The sequence below is a fragment of the Patagioenas fasciata genome, chromosome 9 (assembly GCF_037038585.1).
Source record: "Patagioenas fasciata isolate bPatFas1 chromosome 9, bPatFas1.hap1, whole genome shotgun sequence".
Lineage (NCBI taxonomy): Eukaryota > Metazoa > Chordata > Aves > Columbiformes > Columbidae > Patagioenas > Patagioenas fasciata.
Genome location: NC_092528.1, coordinates 27,595,243 through 27,609,072, shown reverse-complemented (window position 1 = coordinate 27,609,072; position 13,830 = coordinate 27,595,243). Strand labels below are relative to the sequence as shown.

The 13,830-nt window shown below is 44.4% G+C and overlaps 1 protein-coding gene across 3 annotated transcripts in view; it reads left to right on the top strand.

Moving 5' to 3' along the window:
• LOC136105186 (uncharacterized) overlaps positions 1-13,830 on the top strand; it is a 196,250-nt gene that overhangs the window by 145,679 nt on the left and 36,741 nt on the right. For all 3 annotated transcript variants that reach the window (XR_011740551.1, XM_071812730.1, XM_065844808.2), the window contains 11 exons: positions 1,472-1,594; positions 2,134-2,256; positions 3,185-3,337; positions 5,841-5,972; positions 8,158-8,286; positions 8,645-8,773; positions 9,582-9,716; positions 10,722-10,856; positions 11,309-11,434; positions 12,505-12,636; positions 13,532-13,660. Coding sequence is in view for 2 of the 3 variants with exons in the window: in XM_071812730.1 (XP_071668831.1) it covers positions 1,472-1,594; positions 2,134-2,256; positions 3,185-3,337; positions 5,841-5,972; positions 8,158-8,286; positions 8,645-8,773; positions 9,582-9,716; positions 10,722-10,856; positions 11,309-11,434; positions 12,505-12,636; positions 13,532-13,660 (1,446 nt within the window). In the remaining variant the exon portion in view is untranslated. The remainder of the gene's footprint in view (positions 1-1,471; positions 1,595-2,133; positions 2,257-3,184; positions 3,338-5,840; positions 5,973-8,157; positions 8,287-8,644; positions 8,774-9,581; positions 9,717-10,721; positions 10,857-11,308; positions 11,435-12,504; positions 12,637-13,531; positions 13,661-13,830) is intronic.

The window sequence follows — 13,830 nt, the reverse complement described above, 5'->3', positions numbered from 1 at the left end:
ATGGGTCGTGCAGTCCCGTTAGTGTACAATGAGGGGAGGCAGAGCTGCCTCCTGCCTGCACCCCGACCCAGGCACCTGCTGATGGAGATTTCAGAGGGCAGTGGTTACTCTGGCCACAGCAAGGGAAGGGAGAGTGCAGGGGAAGGGTTTGGCAAGGCTGAGCACATGAAAAGCTGCTCTTAACAGCTAAAAATCTCCTACACATTCCTACACCAACAAGGGAATGTTGCTAGACCCTAGAGCAAGGCAACGTCTGATGCACTGCAGAGAAGCTCGGCTTCTGACACCTCTGGAGAACACTCCACGTTCAAATAACCTGCATTAATCATTTTCACACCGACCTCCTCACCTCGATTGATTAATTACGTTTTCTTTCTTCTCTTTCTCATGTCAGTGTTTCCTAATAATGTTGATACTCCTTCCAAGGTTAATTGAGACACTGACCTTTCCCATCTCCGGCTGCTTGTCTGGGTAGCATTCAAAAGCGTTTTGCAGGCTCAGCACTGACAAGGTGGCCCTTGGATGGCCACCAACCCCCTCAGCAGGTTGCAGGGGCTGAGATCAGCTGAGAGCCTGCAGTGAAAAGATAACAGCTCGATTCTCGTATCTAATCACCAGAACAGTGGTGACAATGATACCAATTTCAGGATGGACACAGGGCAGGATAAGGCAATGGACAATGAGTTATCAAAAACTACAATTGCACCTTGCAGGCTGCTGATGTCCAGCCATGCGTTGTTGGATCAGCGTGTCGTTTCACTGTTAGTTTGCACCAAATAAGGTTGAATGTGAAAAACTCCAAATGGTTAAATGTAGAATACTGTTAAATCATAGAATGATAGAATAGTTTGGGTTGGAAAGGACCTTCAACGTTCATCCAGTCCAACCTCTGCCACGAACAGGGACATCTTCACCAGCTCAGGTTGCTCAGAGCCCTGCCCAGCCTGGCCTGGGGTGTCTCCAGGGATGGGGCATCCACCACCTCTCTGGCCAACCTGGGCCAGGGTTTTACCACCCTTGTTGTAAAAAATTTCTATCTGATGTCTAACCTGAATCTCCCCCTTCTAGTTTAAAACCATCACCACGTGTCCAGTCATAACATGCCCTTCTAAAAAGTCTGTCCTCATCTATCTTTTAGGTTTCTTTTAAGTATTAAAAGACCAATATAGGGTCTGCCCAGAGCCTTTTATTCTCTAGGCTGAATACCTTCAATAGGTATTTGTGAGCTGGTGAGACCTAGTTGTTGTTTGTTTTGTGAATCGCCTTGTGGCAGCTAAGACTTGCAGAAAAGATGCTTCTCCCTGGACATGGAGGGTATTGGGTGCTGTGGGAGAAGGCAGAAGACAGCGCTGTCAGGATATAGGGTTTGATGTGGGTGAAGGGAGAGGAGACAAACACCTGTGCTGAAAAGCGCAGAAGCTACCAAGCAAAAACGAGTAAAAGGGCTGACCAAGCTGCCCCTTCCTCGCAGAGCTGGACGAGTGCGCGACGGGACAGTCCTGCTGCTCCCAATTCTGCATCAACTATGCGGGGGGGTACGAGTGTGCCTGCAAAGCGGGGTTCCAGCCCAACGCTGACGGCTGCGCCTGCGACGGTGAGTGCTTTGATACCCACGGTTTGGCCCAACTAAGCACAACAGCGGGAAGAAGAAATGCTGTTAAAGCTTATCCCAGGGCTTTGCGGGCATTTCCCTAATAAGAGAATCAGTGACCGTACGCCGGCTTTGCTGATAAGGTTTTACAAATGTGTAATTTCCCTTTGTGAGACTGGAATGCAGTAATAACCCAACATCCAGCATGGAGAAGCGGAGCTGTGGGAGATGAGCCAGCAGAGAGGAACTTTTCTTCCTCTCTCTATGGACAAAATATTGATGCATGTTAAAAACTACTCCTACAAAAGCAGAGCCCTCAGAATCACCCAAGGATCAACCGCGCTTAACAACTTTCAAAGCAGCTGTTTTCACCTGAGACAGAACCATTGGTGAAATAATCTATTCCATGTTGCCCTAAAATGATTTAATATCTCTAATACTAGTGAGAAAGTACTAAGAAAATCAGCTTTTCTTCTGTGCACAGAGTGCACTCTCCAAACAGAGGTACTTGCACCTAATCAGCATTTGTATGTTTTTTCTAGATGTGGATGAATGTCTTCTTGATAATGGCAGCTGTGACCATTTCTGTGTTAATTCTCTGGGTTCATACGAATGTGCATGTAAGGAGGGTTACAGGCTTGGTGTTAACAGGCGGTCCTGCATTGGTAAGTTATTTTTACATTGTGAAGGCCATTTAAGGTATTTCTCACTGATTTAAAGTTTGAAAACAAGTGAGATATTTTGCAGATCCTGGGATTTCGGGAGCCAAACTTGAACCATCTTTGATTGTAGCCAGGGTAGAGCCATGTGGGATATGTGGATCCCAAGTTCATTTTTAAGTAATGAGTTTTGCCAAAGATTTATGGGAGATGAACACTTAAATCCTCTGGGCATGTTTGAAAACCTAAACCTTGCGGTTTAGAACTGAGTACTATTTTAGCAGTTTTCTTGCACTTTTTGATGAAGTTTTAACATCCTGTGGCAAAGAGGTAGCCAAATTCTGCTTTGGTAAACCAAGACGAGTTTTCCACTGAAGTCAGTGCTGTGATTCTGGATTTCTGCCAGTGTAACCAGTACATAGTTTAACCTAGCAACTTCATTTTATAACCTGCTAAATTTTGGGAAGAGTTTGATATTTTAACCAACTCCAAAAAGAAAGCCAATTGATTTCCCATCATTTTAAGGCTCAAATTTTCGTTTTTTCTGAAAACAAATTGGACAACCAGCCTCACTCTATATTTGTCATCTCCAAAATGAGCGAGAGTAATGGCCTTCATTAACTAAAAATAATCTCAAACTTCAAGCAAGGAAAATTAAACTCCCCATTTAGTTTTTTTTGGACTCTCCAGGACCAGAGTTCATTTCCAGAAGAAATGAAAGGGAAAGATTGTTTTTTTTTCCTTCACCCTTTCCTCTTTTTTGGATGGCAGAAACTCTGTTTATAAATACAGATGAGAAAATGAATGGGCTGTGACTGCTGTGCAGACTGCACAGGGCTCTAGCTGGAAAATCTACCAAAAAAAGACATAAATGAGAGGAAAAGTGTTGCAGAGGAAGCCTCGGGGCCGGGTTCTGATGGTTGTTGTGTGTCAGCCCTAGGTGGGGAGGATGCAGACGATGCAGTGGGGTTCGCGGGGGCTCCGGGGCTGCAGTTCAGAGATCCCCCCCAGCTCCTGCACTACGCGCTCGGTGCCCTTTACGATGACGAAGACCCACGAGGAGAGCTCAGCCTGGTGCACAGGGTCGGTGAGTGAACAAGCAACGCTTTAAGTCATCGTGGCAAATGGGGGGAATAGTCTCGGAAAGGGGATTTGGGGTGAGGGTGATGCTGGGCTTGGCTGGGCTGAAGGCACCGGGAGGAGCAGAGGAGGGGTGAGCACCAATCCTGCTTTCTGCCTGTCTTCCATACCAGCAGGGAGGGGGCATTGCCACATGTCCCATCCCAACTGGGTCACATTTGGGGAACAGGGAGGCTCCCCAATCACAGCAGGGATGGATGTGGAGGCAGGTGTGGGAAAAGAGAGCAACCCAGCAAGAAAGGATTGGGAGGCTGCTTGGAAAAACAGGGTGTCTGCACAACAACCCAAAGGGAACAGAGAGATCCTGTTCATCTCAGGAATGAGAGGGTCATGTGGGTTATTGCAATGCACAAAATCTACCAAAGCTCTTCTACTGAGAACAAGCCCTTGAGAAACGCTCCCATTCTCCTAGAGCTAGCAAAGAGGGTTTGGGGATGTGTGCGTGTTTACAAGCCCTTTTATATTAATTGCAAGTATTGTTGCTTAAGATATGTACGTTCTTGTTTGGGGGGGAAAAAAGAATCCCCTGGAGATTCAGATCCCGTTTGATGTTTTGGGCATGTTCCCCAGGAAAAGCACAGACCCATCTGTGCAGAGCTCAGGCCGGCCAAGGGCTTGGCACAAGTGGTGGCAAACAGGGCACATGAATACACGTGGTCACATTAGCTGGGTGCAAAGCAAACAGGTCCATGTGTCTTCTAGAAGGCAGCTTTGCACCCATCTGTACTTTATGTGAGTTTGGTCTTTCCATCTGAAGGTGGAAGCTTCACCACTTACAAGTATTATGAATTGAAACTGTGTTTGCTGGAGCGCAGTAAGTGCTGGTGGGTCACCAGGGAGGAAGGAGATTTCTAATATTTGTTATGTTTGTCCTGTGATTTTGTATGAGCTCTAATTACTCATCCGAGGACTGTGCCCTACAGGCAAAAATCAGGAACTGGTCTTGGCTTTAATAAAAAATTAACTTCTTTTTGCGAACAAAACTGTTTAAGACCTCCCAAATCACATAGCATCCAGCCGGACTCAGCGACACAGATAACCGACTGGGAAACTGATAAATGAGATAACCACGGGCAAAATTATCAGGCCTAGAAATCGTAATCAAATATTTATTGACCATTTTTTTCATGTTTTATTTATATTTAGCCACATAAATTTGGGTGTTATCAGTCATAGCTGAGCACCTGCACTTTTTCTAAAGCTGAGGCTTTGCAGCACGTTATGGTTTGTAGGAAAAGGTGATAGAGAAATGGAATGCTTAATGGCTTATCAACTTTGTTTACCTCCGAAATATTAATTTATTCCTTATGCTTTCAGATAGATTTTTTGCTGTTATCTATATTCTTTAAAAACTATGTTGTAAGAGTATGTTGGTGCAAGTAATTAAATATTTTCTATAGCTTGGTTCACTTTTTAATATTGAAACCTGAGGTTTTTGATGGTAATCTGTATTCTTCTCCTGAAGTATGAATTTGTAACCCGTTCCAAGCGGGAGCACTGGGATTCTGAATGTCCCTGAAAGCCTGGGCATTTGTTCAGCTTCAGAAACACGAACAGTTGGGTGCTGTGACCTAGAGGAAATCTGGCCTTGCACAGAAAATTGCTGGTGGAAAGCAACCAGCCCGCTGACTTGCTGTTAGCTGCGGGAATCTGCCAGCTTGCTTTCAAAATCCCCTTCCAAAAAGCCTCCAGCCACATCCAGAAAGCCTCGAAGGCAGTAAACTGGCCGTGTGGATTTGGATCTTATTGTCATCGAGGTATTTTAGCAGAGAGTAACGTTCATGTTTTATGCCTTTCTCAGTAGACCCCACAAGGGGAGAACACGAGGGGGTGCATGCGTGTGCTAGTATTTGGGTTCAAGGGAGAAAAGAAGAGTGGAGAAGGTGAGGGAGGAATGCATTTTCATATTGTTTTGTTTTCCGTATTGCTTTGTTTTCCTAGAATAGCATTCAAACTATGTTGTTAAAAATATCACCTGACGGTGCTTAAATAGCACAACATCCACCTACTGCAATAGAAGAACAAAAAAGAGAGCCTCGTAAGGATAAAAGGAGACTGCCTCCTAATAAATACTTTTAATTATATACAATATTATTAAGCATTAGGTGCAAATTCACTTTTTCTGAAGGCAAAATATTTACTCTTAAAAAGTAGTTTAAGTGCTTTTTGATGGGGAATTACAGCATTTAAAGGAGTAAAATTCCAACTGAAGTGCCAGCTTTAGTCTCTAAACTTTGAGGAGGAAAATTTGGGCATCTCCATTTGCAACCACCTTTTGGGATGGCTGAGTGATATTTGCAGCACTACCCATATTAACAGCACAGATAGTTTCGTGTCAGTGTTGTGCAGGCTCCTTTTTGCAGCCGTGCATCTGGAACGATAGGTCAGAGCTTGTGGAAGTATTTTCTCTGCATGCTCACCTAAACCTTCTGTATTTTATTTCATTTCAGTTTGCCTTGATAACACTTTTGGGGACGACTGCAGCTTGAGCTGTGAGGACTGTCTGAACGGAGGAGGCTGTAACAGCGAACGCAGCGGCTGCGTTTGCTCACCCGGGTGGACGGGCGTTATCTGCAATGAAAGTGAGTACGGTGTGTTTGAGAGGGGGGACTTCTCCTAGTGCTGTGACACTGCAAATAGGTAGGAAATAGGAATAACTTGTAATTTAGTCTGTAAAGCTCTCTAAGGAGCACAGCTGCCTTATAGGCAGATCATAACTTTATCGTAGTGGGGTACATTAGATAGAAATTGTAAAGGATGCTACAGTAAATAACATAAACCCTCAAACAGGGGGGGTCTCTGCCCTCTAGTGCAATGCAGCCTAGTGCCCGTTCCTCAGGATTTGTGTTGCTGTTCATCCCTGCTCACTCTGCTGCTCAGCAGTGCCAAGGTTTCCCTGCCGTGCTTTGCTGCACAAGTTGCCTTGCTGACTTTCAGAGGTCTGTCCTGGCAGGTGGTGTGACAGTCTGCGTGGACATAGATGCTAAACTTGATTTTTCCATTATAGCATCCCAACACATTGCCTTTTTTTTTTCCCTCCCCCTCCTTGTGTTGGTAAACTTGGCCTGGGTTGGTTGGTTGGTTGCTGGTTTTTTTAGTTCTTTTTTTCTTTTCCTTACCATTCTCTCTATTATTAACATAATGTTCCCGAGATGGTTAATTTTCAATATTGGGAATTGTATTTTTCAGCATTCTTTTGCCAAACCGGCCAGTGCCCTTTGTAATAGCTTTCCGCACTTCTTATTCCTACCTCCTGGCAGAAGATTGTTCAGAACTATGTGTGAAAACCAACCGGAAAAATAGAGCAGTGATTTCTTTACGTACCACACACCGTTCTTCATCTGCAGCTCAGCAAACCTTGTGTTGCTTGTCTGAGCCTTCACACAGAGTCTCTCTGAGATGGGTCTCTCCCCATCATACATATGGGGTGTGATGGCCCATCATACTCAGAAGGTCTGTGCTACCGCTGATTAGACCAACAGACAATGAAGAATCATTATTTAGCATCAGTAGACAGCAGTCTTCAGGTTAGTCACCATCAAGATTGTTTAGGAGGCATCATCTCAAGGACAGAAATACAGGAAAAAAACAGCAAATGATTGAAACCAACAGTCTGCCCATAGTTATTTTTGGAGACTGATCGTGGGTTTGGGTTGTAAACACTGGGGATAGCTGAGAGAATAGGAATGAAGAGGATTAAAATGATAATTTCTAGTCTGCCCAAGACAGTTCAAGCTATCAAGTTTTAGGATATTCTTGCTTCTGTTCATGGTGTTCTAGTGGTTCAGGACAGATCATAAAAATTTCAAGAAGGGATCCAAATTCTTTAGTTCACTTCATCAATAAAAATATTTTTGTCTATACTTACAGTAGATATCCATTCATGTAATCTGGTGGAATTCACCATTTAAAGAACTTTAATGTGACAGTGTTATCAAGCCAAACCTCTGATGAAGTAGGCATTGACAGTGATAAATACGATGTATAATCTGTATGAATTAGCTACATGCGATTGCTTTCGCTCTTTCACTTTCTCAATATACAGCATAGTTCATGGGGTTAGGATAAGCTAAACAGTTGAGAAAACTGGAACTAAATTTCTGTAGCAATGCACGAAAGAAACCAAATGGAAATAGATGTGAAATGTCAAGTTTCTTAATGTACATTGATAAAATGTCAGTTAAGTCAGATGACTCCAGCAACTGTATTTACTGAGCTCGCTCAGGCTGCAAAGAGCAGAGCAAGGCTTCATTTCACCATTTGGTTTGTGCTGGGGCCATGAGGGCTGTAGGAAGGAATCCCATGCTGATGTGGATCTGTTTCTGTCATGATCATCTGGGGAATTTCAGAGACTGCGTTAAAAAAGCGCAACATTGTTTTTATGATAGTATTAGGGGGAAAAAAAAAAATGTTTGAAATACTTATCTCCAAATATTCAAAACTGTGATCTTGTTTTTAAGCTTTGTACTTTATAGACAAATTTTTTTGAGCCTCGTGCATAGTGTGGAGGAGGGCATATGCAGGGGAGAATTTGGATACATCACAGAAATAAGCTTGGCTAATTGAGATGTGCCTTTAAAATTATCTAGTAAGTATTAGATGTGGCTATATTACCTTGTATAGAAGAATACCGACTTCATTTAGAGCCCGCTTGACTAAACAGACTCTTTCCCTGCTCAGTTTTGATGAGCGGAGCCTTATTTCACTTCATTTCTAGCAGAAGGAGAGGATTTCTTGGCCCATTCACCTCCCCTGCTCTCTCCTCAGCTTGTTCCCCCGGGACGTTCGGCAGCGGCTGCGCTGGTGTTTGCCAGTGCCGGAACGGCGGCTCCTGCGACGCGGTGTCGGGGCAGTGCCGCTGCCCGCCCGGCGTGCACGGCAAGCTCTGCGAAGACGGTACGGCTCTCCTCGTCTTGCCGGGGTAGCGCGATCCTGAAACCTCACCACTACTTTCCCCTTGTTGCAATTTAGGTGGAATTGTGTCTGGTAAACCTTAGGGGCTCAAATGGGAGCAGTCTCCATTGTGCAAGATGTGCTATAACCCTGTGGCTTGCCCTGCAGTGGTTATTTTTAAATAATAGGTGGGAAAAATGTGAGAGAAAACAAGTACCTTGTAAATATGGGCTGTGCAGAACCCAAACTCAGCAACAAGGTTGGTGTGGTCTTTTTGTAAGCACCAACTAAAAGAGCTGATTTAATGTTCATGTTGCAATACTTAAGAGCTGATGCCCCGTTGTCTTCGTGCATTCCAAAGGTTGCCCAAAAGGACTCTTTGGGAAGAATTGTAACAAACTATGCAACTGCGCCAACAACGGCCATTGCCACCGCCTCTACGGAGCCTGCCTGTGTGACCCGGGGCTCTACGGCCGCTTCTGCCATCTGAGTAAGTCCCCATAATTTTTTGGATCTGTTTGTTTAACACATTCACGATGTAACGGTCTGAAAAATATCCCATGTTGCGTACAAAATGAGTGAGACTTGGGGTTCTGCAATGAGCTGGGAGTAACAGGAGGACATGAGTTTTGACACATGCTGCCAAGTACCAGAATCTTCATTAATCTTTTCCTCTAGCAATTAATCTTTGCCATAAGGACTGAGATTTACTGATGCACAAAGGTGAGGACTATAGGAAGGGTTTGGCTGGGATGGGCAGGTTTAAGTTAGGGTTGTCGGTGAGGCTGAAGTCTGGTTGGAAGTAATTAGTGGCTGCCCATCTGGTTGGAGTGTGAGCTGTGGAGCAGGGCTGGCTGGGGCAGGATGAGGGCGAAATGTTAAATGAGAATAAAACCAATCAAAACAAAAGTGTTGCAGAATAGATTGTCAAGTTTCTTTGCACTTACAGGTTTTGTTCTTAAAATCTATACAAGATTGAAAAACAGTCGTGTGATATATTTTTTTTCGTGAAAGCTTTTGAGTGTATGCAAATATTTTTTCATTTAGAAACTTAGTTTGCTTTGAAACTTTTCTGGTTATTGCATTGAAATGAAATTAATTACTTAATATAGAATTTGTATAAACTATATTTTACACAGCCACACTTTAATAGGCACCGTTGTAGGAATGTGGATATATGTGCTGAACGTGAAATGAACGCTTTGTTTTTTGCAGCAGTTGCATTCTGCGGCAGAGTGCGATTTTGAATAACTCATGCATAATTCCCGAGCTGACGGTTCTTTTTCCTGTGGCCGCAGCCTGTCCCAGGTGGGCCTTCGGAGCTGGCTGCTCGGAGGAGTGTCAGTGCGTCAAAGAGCACACGCTGGAGTGCGACGCGAGGAACGGGACCTGCGCCTGCAAGGCTGGTTATCACGGCAAAAAGTGCCAGAAAGGTATCATAGAAAGCTGCATTTCCTATGTCTGCTCATTCTTTTGTCCTAACATTATTTCCCGTTCTTCCTCCCTTTTGCTTGGTTCGCTGCTGCTGCTAATATATTAATATTCTACTAATTATTTTGTCTGTGGTTTTTCATACGGCAAACTCCATGAGTGGCTGATATCACAGGGCTTAGGGGGACATCAAGGGGAATGCAGCTTAAAAACACAGGAGTTCTAGCCTCATCAAATGGCAACAGACATCTAGAAACCAAATTCTAATACAACCCTAAATAAGGAAGATTGTGGGAGTTTTCACTTTTGTTCTTTCCTTTTTCCGTGCAGACAGTAAATAAGTGACAAAACCTGTGTTTCGTGGCAGCAGGATTACAGTGAACAGTTTCAGTAATGCTATTTTTCCTTCAGATTTGCAGGTCTTTGAATTCAACTTATTCTTTGTAGTTTTTGGGAGTAGTTCAAAGAGAATTGTATTCCGCATTCATGTTTGCATGTCTCAGTAGCCCTCTCCAGACAATAATGAAGTAACGCAATAAAGATTCTCCCTTCAGATTCCAATCTGGGCAGGCAGGAACGTGTCGGGTTTCTGACACTGGTTCTTGGGAGGTCTGGAGAATAATAGTGATGATATTTAATATCTTTAGCGTTCTTGGTGATGTGTTCAGTTCTGGGGAGAGCATCCCCCACCCAGCACTGGCTTTGTACCAAGGCATAGAGCAGCAGAAGGTACAGACAGATAAGAAGAGCAATTCTGCAATGGCAATAATTGAATATATCCTTAAGTATTCTGCCACTCTGTTTCTGGGTTGTATTTAAGCAGTAGCCTCTTTGAAATGTCCCTGCGAGTGTTTAATAAGTACTTACACTTTTTTATCAGCACCTCTAAAATGTACATTATAATAGATTTTCTGCAAATTTCTGCCAAATTATTTTCTGACTTTTGTTCAGTTTTCTTAGCCCTTCCTTTTTCTTATACATTTTCTGTCTCTACTTGCATTTTCCAGAGTGCACACCTGGCTTTTATGGGGCTGGTTGCAAACTGAGGTGCAACTGTCCTCCTGATGTTTTGTGTGATCCTGAGACAGGAGTCTGCAAGCACCCATGTCCACCCGGGTTTCATGGAGAAAAATGCCATTTATGTAGGTACTCACTGCATAATTCCCTGGGAGGCGCACTTTGGATGGGAAAGCTTACGCAGGAAACCTATGTTCAGATATAGAAGTTGCAAATTAAAGGCTACATTTGTTGTTAATATGAGTTGGCAGTTCCTCACTGAAGCCAAACTGATATTTAGAGCTCAACAATTTCTGTGTCCCTCTCTGTGCAAAGGTTGAGGTGCAAGGCTGAGGCCAGTTACTAAAACTACCATTTGTCCAGGTAACTGTAGTTCCTTTTAAAGCTTCAGGCACAGATTTTCTAGAGCTCTCCTGCAGTTAATTACAGACCACCAGTCACTGAGACACTGATGCTAATGACATAGATCACTTTGTACCAGCACAGCTCGCTTTAAAATTGCTCTTGGTGCTGTCTCCTAATGTCTCCAAAATGCCTTTTTTTTCACTAATTGTGTCTTTGGGTTTCTTTTGACCAGCTTGTGCACCAGGGAGCTTTGGGGTGAACTGCAGGCAGAGATGCAGCTGTGGAGAAGCACCATGCGATACAAAGACGGGGCAGTGTATCTGCCCAGCCGGGAAAACTGGAGCTACATGTGAGCAAGGTGCGTTTGATGCTGGACAAGGGTGATGACTGTCTTGCTTTGACAGAGCGATAAGAAGTGCAATTATTCTGTTTCCCAGCGAAACTTCTGCAATGCAATAGGTTTAATTTGCAGGATGGCTAAAGGATGAGTTTTTGTGCAAAATATAGGACATCCACCACATGGGATTGGTTGTAGAGCAGGGAGCGTGATTCAGTTACCCTGACCTGTCTCTCTGCTCCAATTAATAATAGTGATTTGTCTGCTGGGCTGGGTTTATCCAAGTCAGGCAGAGATATCGGGGCATTGCAGCAGCTCTGAGTCCCAGAGCAGAGCTTGGAACTGTGCTGCCATGGGCACATAATGTGTCTCAGGAGCTGTGGAAGGGCCTTGGCTAAAGATAACTATTGTGGAACAAGTAGGTGAAGGACCTGAAACAGAAGAAGAATGAAAAGGGAGGACATTATTGCGGGTAGTTAAATAGCGGGTTGAAGAATGTCTCAGTGACACTGAACTACCAAGATGCTCCTCTACCACTTGCAGAGCTCTGGCTGTTGCGTTCTGGAGGAACATCTGCCCCATGTGAACCCAGACTGTGGCTCCCGGCTCCATAGAGCAGGAGCTTGGTGAAGGAGCTGGAGCTGAATGGAGGTTTGGGCTCCGTGTTCCCCTGGGCTGGATGACCATCCTGTCCCACACCAAGCCCGGCAAAAATACAACAGCAGCCTTCCCTCCTGCATCTGTCAGCAGGTTACAGTCCTCTGCAGATTTCCTTCACTGAGAGCAGGAGCTAATTGTTCAGATATATCCGAACACTCCTGGTGCTGCTGTATCAGAAACCAAACCAAAAAACAGACACACAGTGATGGAAGTTGGAAGAGAGCCTTTGGATCTCTCTTTAGATGTGTTCTTGCATGCTGCAGTACAGCAGTGTGTTTACTGTGAATGTGCTCTGTGTCTGTAGAGATAATATAACAATCCTTTATCCTGCATAGTTTTACTGTTATTTTTTAGTTTTTCAAGGTAATAGCAGAAATCTGCCTTGCAACAGAAAATGGCATTGGGAGCATCTCGTGTGCTTTTTTTCCTAGATTGCCCGGCCGGCCGGTGGGGACCAGACTGCCAGTCCTCCTGTGAGCCCTGCGCCAACGGGGGCCAGTGCAACCCAGAAACTGGGGCCTGCGACTGTCCCCCCGGCTACACCGGGGCATCCTGCTCTGTGTGTAAGTCCTCACACCAGCCTTCTCCATGAAAAAAGAGTCAGTTTGATTTCTGCGTTCTCGCTGTTTTGTGAGATGCTTGTTACATTAGACACGCTGATCTGAGATAAATTATCTTTCAGCTTCAGGAATTCCCCAGGTTGTGTTTGACAGGATTTACCGGGGGGAGATTACAGATAAATGCAGATGACAAGCTAAACTTGATCCTAAATTGATGTTATCATTACACCTAATATATGGCAAAGTATACTTAGGAACACAATGTGTAACAGCCACAATACTTGCATTGTAACACTGGCTGCTTGGCAAGAGGTGCTGACCAGATGAGCCATATGGCACTGCTCTCGGGTTATGTTTGCAGCAACACTCCTCGATGTATATAATTTAAGATGAAATAGTTGTGAGGATGAAGGAGTAGTATCAGTGCTACCTCTGCAGATCCACCAGAGACCATGGGAATATGCTCAAGCAACTGGTCTGTGCTATCATGACATGGTTTCTTATCCAGCCTCTGGGCACTTAAGGCTGCTCGATGTGGCTGTGGTGCTGGCATAGACGAGCTCTCAGAGGCAGTGCTGCTTCATGCAAAACCGCAGTGGTGGCATATTTGTTCTCCTTGTTAGTCACAAAATCACTTTTGACACAGGTTTTTTCCTCACTGCTTGATCCTGACGTGCAGAGGTACCCGAGAGTCACTCAAGCTATTCCCGCTTTTCAGACCTTGGCCCCAGACACCTCGTATACAAATTACAGCTGTTTCTTTCATTTTGCCATTTTGATTTCTGCATTCAGCTAATGCATGTTTTAGGGGGCAAGCTGTTGCTGTCTTGTCTGAAAAGATCTGTCCGTGCCTGAGTTATTATCTAGGTGAAATTGCAGCCTGCTCATCTGTTTTCAGCCTGCCCCGATGGTTACTACGGACAAAATTGCCTGCTGTTATGCAGCTGTAGCAGCGGTGCTGAGTGTCACCACGTCACCGGAGAGTGCACATGTCCCCCCGGCTGGACTGGCCACGACTGCAAACACCGTAAGTCAAAGGCGTATTTGCTCCATAGGGCACGTGGTATCTCTCCCAGGGAGTTAACTGCAAATGTAAGAACCAGCTCTGTTTGTTCTTAGTCTATTACAGTTTTTTAATATACTTTTGCTAATCTTATTGCTTCTGAAATTGTGTGTTTATGGGTTTGCACAGCCTGG